At 39.9% G+C, this 6,813-nt stretch overlaps 1 protein-coding gene across 1 annotated transcript; it reads right to left on the bottom strand.

Moving 5' to 3' along the window:
- Nucleotides 1-541: 541 nt before the first annotated feature.
- Nucleotides 542-2,054, bottom strand: LOC308086496 (kelch-like protein 17). The gene is made up of 4 exons (XM_080430049.1): nt 1,947-2,054; nt 1,614-1,748; nt 783-974; nt 542-618 (listed from the first exon to the last, which is right to left on the bottom strand). The coding sequence occupies exons 2-4, from the start codon at nt 1,743-1,745 to the stop codon at nt 583-585; spliced, it is 360 nt and encodes a 119-aa protein (XP_080286175.1). The 5' UTR covers nt 1,746-1,748; nt 1,947-2,054; the 3' UTR covers nt 542-582.
- Nucleotides 2,055-6,813: the final 4,759 nt, after the last annotated feature.

The raw sequence follows: 6,813 nt of genomic DNA, 5'->3' as shown, positions 1-6,813 counted from the left end.
TGGAGAATGGATTGTCGCGGATTGAATATTTGTTCTCTGGGCCACTCACACACCTACCCTGTGTGTCTACAAACAGTTGGACACACGATCATAAGGGATGTACATTTTCTGTGCCGAGCTGAAAAAGTAAGTGAACCGTCCAATTTTGACGATAAATGGTGTGTTTACACGGGGCTGCATGAGAAGGACTCCGAGCCGATCAGAAAGTTTGTTGTCGGGCGATTGTGCACGGACAGCCTTTGTGTTTACAAACGATTGGACTTGCGATCATAATGAATATAATTTTTTTGTGACCTGTTGAAAGTTTTTTTTAAAATACATAAATTGCTGGCAGTGGGCAAACACAGCCAGAAATAAATCTGGCAGTGAATGAGTTAACATCATGATAGCTTCCATTTAAGCTTGTTTTCAGTCACATTGCTTTGACTTCTCCATGGTCTCTCATCAGGTGAAACACTGAGAAGGGACTGACCTTCTCAAAGCTCTGCTTGCGGTCAGGACTGTGGTTTAACCACAACATGGCCGCCTCAAACACCATCTCCTCCTTGGTCACATTGAGTTTGTCACTGGCAAGAATCTCTGTCAGTTTGTCCACAGAGAGAGAGAGAGGAACTCTTCCTGTAGGAGCACGAGAAAATACAACAAATTGGCTGATTAATTATAACTTTGTTTCCATACTTCCTGAGGTGTTGTGATGGTGACAAGTTGAGTAATAATAGTAAATGACCTTTAATACAATGGACAAACAACTTGGGAAATGTATGTATCCTTCAATGTCTGACCTGCTGATAGATGACACTGAAGTGTTCCCGAATGTAATCCATGCTGGGTTTCATCAACATCTCACAGGAGTAGGTTTCAGCCAAGCAGTGAATCCCTACACAGTTCTTTTCATCCATCTGAAGCGCCATGAAACGACAGCAGGCGCGTTGAACATCTGAGACATTTAACAAGTGTGCTGCTGCTAGCAGGGCCTAGACCAAATAAACACAATATCATTTGTTAAGCACCGATGTTGGACAACAATTAAGATAATGGTTAAAGTAAGTGGTGTAAAGTAACTAAGTACATATACTCAAGTACTGTACTTAAGTACACTTTTGAGGATTTTTTTTACTTTACTGCAGGGTTTTCAATTTTCAATACTTTTACTTCTACTCCACTACATCTCAGAGACAAAATTGTACTTTTACACTTTTTTTTTTTCCAAAAAAGTGTACAGAAAGTGTTAAAATTATGTTTTATGTGGACACGCCTCGAGTCCATTAAGTATACCTGGTTCTCACCTTAGCACCTCCTCCACCACATTAGCACCACCCACCTGTCCTAGTCCCTCCTCCTCCTCATGCTCATAATGCTGTTGTGTTATGATAATGAGGGGGAGGGTATATTTTTACTGTGTCATTAAAGTGCTGTTTTTCTATTGGCACGTTTGACCCTCAAGGTTTCAGCCTCCAGGAAGAAACTCAAAATAGTCAGAGAAGACATAAAACACCATAAAAACACCACCAGGGGGCTTAATGAAGTTCTATCAACCTCATAGACACATGAAAAACAGAAAAAGTGCAAAACCATGGCACCACCAAAAAAAGTTCATGGTGATAATACATTACCTGCACACTTTCCGAGGAGAAGACTCCCTTTGAAGTATACGCATAGCTCAACAACTCCTCCATTGCCTGAGGTTCCACATCGATCATGTTAACCTTTTCCTGTCTGGACTCCATCATGCCAGTTGTAAACATCGCCTGTGCAGGTTGAAACGGTGAATGATTTGCTTTGAGATTTAGGCCTTTCTAATTTACACTGTGTCAACGATTAATTTATTGTATATACATGACATTTGGTTCACAAGAAAGCCAAGACATTATTGAATCTTATTCACATAAAAAAAAAACACCAGATCAATACATGTTCACAAGGAAAGTTGAGGATGTGTTGTTTACCTCAAAGTAAGAGCTGTAGGAAGCCAGTACAATTCGATGACAGGGGAACTCCTTTCCTCCACAGCACAGAATGACATCACATAATTCCTTTCTGAGCCTAAGTCTGTTTAGGCTCTCCAACATCTTGCTGGGATAATCATTATTGAGGAAGATAGACATGTCTTCCCCGATGAACTGGAGGGGATTGAATAAATGGTCAGACAGTAACGATTGTTTGCAGATATGTTTAAAGGGTCTACACCATGAATTTCATTTTTTTTTTTGGTTTTTAGTATTTTTTGGGCTCCCCAGTGTCTCTTGTACCCCAAAAAATATTTTTTTTTAACATTCAGTCATTCATTCTCATTTCAGAGATTTTCAGAATGGGCGTGTCTGAACAGGCCATTTCAGAATGGCAATGCAAGTGACATCACTTGCATTGCCATTGCATTGATGCTGGCCAGACAGAATTGCTCAGTAGCCCCCCCCTGCCCAAGAGGACGTTTTGGTATTGCAGCTGAAAGTGCTGTATAAGCCAGAGACAATTGACTTGGGATGAGTATATCTGAGTGATGATTTAGGCTCAAACCTTTTGAAAAAAGGTTTGAGGGACATACACCATATGATATTAAATATCAAATATTTTTTTTAAATTCATGGTGTAGATCCTTTAACGTTATATTAAGACCAGGAAAGCATCTGTGTCATTTTAGATTTTAGCTATATAGCACATTGGTTCTTTAAAAATAGCACATACACAAGCTCATAGCTCGTCACTTTGTGTCGCCCTATGAGCTTATAGATCTGCTATTTTAGAAAAATCGTGAACATTTGTGCAAATCTTTGAATATATATATATATATTTAAAGCGGACATTTTAAACTCAAATCGTTGCTTCTGGGCGGTCCCGGGAACAAAATATTATCAATTTGGGGGTCCTTGACATGAAAAAGTTTGAGAACCACTGATATGATAGCAACATAAGTGTTTCAGAAAACTGTTAACAGCGCCCTCTACTGTGTTTTTCCTTTGCGCAGCAGGGCCGCCGACGGGGGGATAAAGGGGACAGCCCCCCAAAAAATAACATGTTAAATAACATTAGGAAACAAGCCCCAAATAATCAACACTTTACAAACAAGCCCAAGAAACCACAACCCCGCAACTACCAATATTTACAAGCAACTCTATACAGAAAAACAAGCCCAAAGTCACTTATAGTAAGCGGACATGGCAACACACAATACACACATTTGACATAATACAGAGGCAAACAAGGCAAAACGTGACAAACAAATGAGATGTATTTTGGAACGCTGTCCTTCCTGAAGGCAGCAACCTATATTCCCTATTTAAAACATGGCTAGTGTTTGAAGTGATATTCCTTGCCAAAACCTTCGCATACTATTAGTTGAGTCTCTCAAGTTGTTGTCTAACAATAATATTATGAGACAATATTAGCAAATAAATTCAACTTTAGTCACTTGGCTGCTTCAAACAAAGAAATTGTAAAGTTAGATGTTTATCTGCCAGGAGGATAGTTCCCTTTGGATTCCAGAATCAAACAGTGCTGTTGAATTCTTTAATTCTAGTGCGCACAAAACATTTTGCTTCCCTGAGGAACCAAAACCAAACACAAGAATCACATGGAAAATAGCATAACTGTTAAATCATGCAAAGATAAAAGGCGTACAGCAAAGCATTCCTTACCTGTATCTTGGGATGTATACGTGAATGTTTTCTCAGATGGTCACTTTTTAGTGTGTCCTGAAAGTTTAACTGAAAGAACTACTTGTCTGTGGGGGTCTGTGTGTGGTGTGTCCTGCAGGACAGTGTGGACTCACTGGACTGGAGATTTGGACTGAAAAAACACTACCTTTTATCTTGAAGAGGAGAAACACCTCCTCACATTCTTCCAGTTCACTGCAGTCAGGGACCATTTCAATGTGAAAGGATCATCGTCAGAGACACATTTACATAGATGCAAGTTTTGATGTCTTTTGCTTCATCAACTTGTTGACTGTATTGTTTTGTTGTTTCTTTTACTTTTTCCTTGTATGTGAATAAAATAAAGTTTTCTTTAAATAAGTGTGTTGGACAACCTCGACAACGGATACAACCTTTTTCATTTTTGAAAATGTGCAGAATATTTTTGGAACCCTAGCATCATGGAAAATCCTTTTCTTCATTCCATATTCATGCACAATTTTGATAGCAAATATTAAACATGAATAAGCATTAGTCTTTTTAACATTATAATGCCCTAATTGGCTGCACATATTTTACCATGGACTTGAATTAAGTACAATTAATGCAGAATTGTGCAGACAGGAGACAGACGTCTGAGATGAAACAGAGCATCACTGAGCACAGTGAATGACCCAAAACTAAAGCCTTGACTAGGGAGAGACTCACACAGCCTTGCAATAGAGAAAGGCCGCCACAGACAGACCTAGACAAGACATCAGTCAGAGACACATACGTTCCACAGACACACACAAAGTGAATTTGAAAACATGACCAACGGCAAAAAAATTATCCCATAGCCTACCTACTGGGAGAAATACAGCAATGTGCGAATGCAGCAGCAAGATTTGTGAACTGTTGCGATAAAAGAAGGTTAGGCAATGGAATACAACCACCCTAAGGACTACTAACCGTTGAGTTTCCTGCACAGAGTAGACCTCTAGACCTACTGCACATATAAATAGAGCTGATACCTTTAAAGGATCTACCATGAATTAAAAAAAAACCTTTTTCAAAAGGTTTCAGCCTAAATCATCACTCAGATATACTCATCCCAAGTCAATTGTCTCTGGCTTATACGGCACTTTCAGCTGCAATACCAAAACGTCCTCTTGGGCAGGGGGGGGCTACTGAGCATTTCTGTCTGGCCATCATCAATGCAATGGCAAGGCAAGTGATGTCACTTGCATTGCCATTCTGAAATGGCCTGTTCAGACACGCCCATTCTGAAAATCTCTGAAATGAGAATGAATGACTGAATGCTAAAAAAAATTATTTTTTAGGGTACAAGAGACACTGGGGAGCCCAAAAAATACCCCCCCCCCCAAAAAAAAAATTAAATTCATGGTGTGGTCCCTTTAAACGCATTTTAAATCTGAGGTTTTTGAGAAAGAAATCCTGAAATTGTCCCAAAAGGGACTGCAAAAGCTTGCTGCTATTTGTTTCAAAAAGTGTTATACCCTGTATAACATGTAAATAACCATGCAATGTGACATAGCTCTGTTTAACACAATGCTGTACCCCCTTCAACTGTACATACGTTGCCAATTTTCTTAAACTGATTTTATTATATGTTGACAATTGCTTTGGCAATGTAAACGTGATTGATTGATTGATTGAATACTTTATTTAGAAGTTTGCAGAAAAAAAGCACATATTAAGTTTAAATACAAGGTCAACTAAATAAGCCCATGAAAGCCTAATGGCTTGTTTCAAATGGGGTCCTTTTGTACTCAATTCATAGTGACATTAAATGAGAGACAGATATACACTACTATGTTGTAGAACATCATATAAACAGTTTAGAATTGAAAAATAAGAAAAAGATGTATGGACAGTAAAAAGTTCGAAGGGGGGCGGTAGGTTATTAATTTTACAGGGGCCAGTTTCGATTTGTAGCCACCTGAAGGTATCTTTTTAGGGCAGTTTTGAAGGAGAGTAGGGTTTTACACTCCTTCACTGCTTTCGGTAGGGCATTCCACATTTTTGTTGCATAGCAGGAGAACGAATTCAACCCCTTGTTTGTGCCAAATCTGGGTTGGACGTGATCAGTGGGGCTACTTCTGGTGTTGTGATTGTGGACTTTGTACTTTGACAGGTAGGCCTACATGGGTATCTTAACGTTGTGGTGTATCTTGTAGACCAGGCCCATTGCAAGTTGCTGTATACGCTGTCCTCTCCCCTGAGCCATCCAACCCTATAGCAAAGTGAGCAGGTGTTAGATGAGTTGTGGGTGTAAGGCCAAGCCTTACCAGTTTGTTTTGGGATTTCTGGAGTCTTGTTTTTAAGGCCTGAGTGGTTTTGTGGTACCATGAGGTGCATGCATAGTCGAAGTGACCATGGATGAGGGCCCCTGTTAGAATCCTTAAAGTATTCTTACTGACTAGAGAGGAAATCCTATAGAGAAAACTTCTTCGTTGGTTGACTTTTTTGATGACTCTGGTTGCCATTTTATCACAGGTTTGCCTCTAGAATGGAACCTATTAGGTCGGTAATTTCCTCTTTTCTTGTGCTAACATTATCACCTACTTTCATTGTGAAGCTGTCAGCTTTGCCGAGGTTAAAACTAGACCCAAAGAGAATGGATTCAGTTTGACCCAGGTGTAATGATATTTTGTTATCAGTGAGCCAGGTGCGTATCGTATAGAGTTCAGAGCTAAGAGCTATTTCAACCATGTCCAAGCATGTTCCTGTCTGAGACCAGCAGAGAAGAGTCATACGCAAACAGGAACAGGTTGCAGTCACAAGCTGATGACATGTTGTTTATTAGGAACAGTAAAGGTCCTAGTATGCTTCCTTGCGGAACACCACAGCTCACTAGGAGGAGGAGGGGGGGGGGCTCCTTTGAATTGTATTGTATCCTTTTAACACCTCTCATCTCTTTCCCTCTTCTAGCCCACACACACACGCACACACACACACACACACACACACACACACACACACACACACACACACACACACACACACACACACACACACACACACACACAGGACCATTTCAATGACAAAAGACAGTGTATTGATTGACAACGATCGTCAGAGACACATTCACATGTGTGTCTTCCCTGTCTTGATGTCTTTTGCTTCATCAACATGTTGACTGTTTTTCTTTGATCTCAATAGTTCATGTCTATGTTTAGCT

Source organism: Gymnoscopelus braueri (genome assembly GCF_963280865.1).
Source record: "Gymnoscopelus braueri genome assembly, chromosome: 6".
Lineage (NCBI taxonomy): Eukaryota > Metazoa > Chordata > Actinopteri > Myctophiformes > Myctophidae > Gymnoscopelus > Gymnoscopelus braueri.
This window is presented reverse-complemented; position numbering and strand designations above follow the sequence as displayed.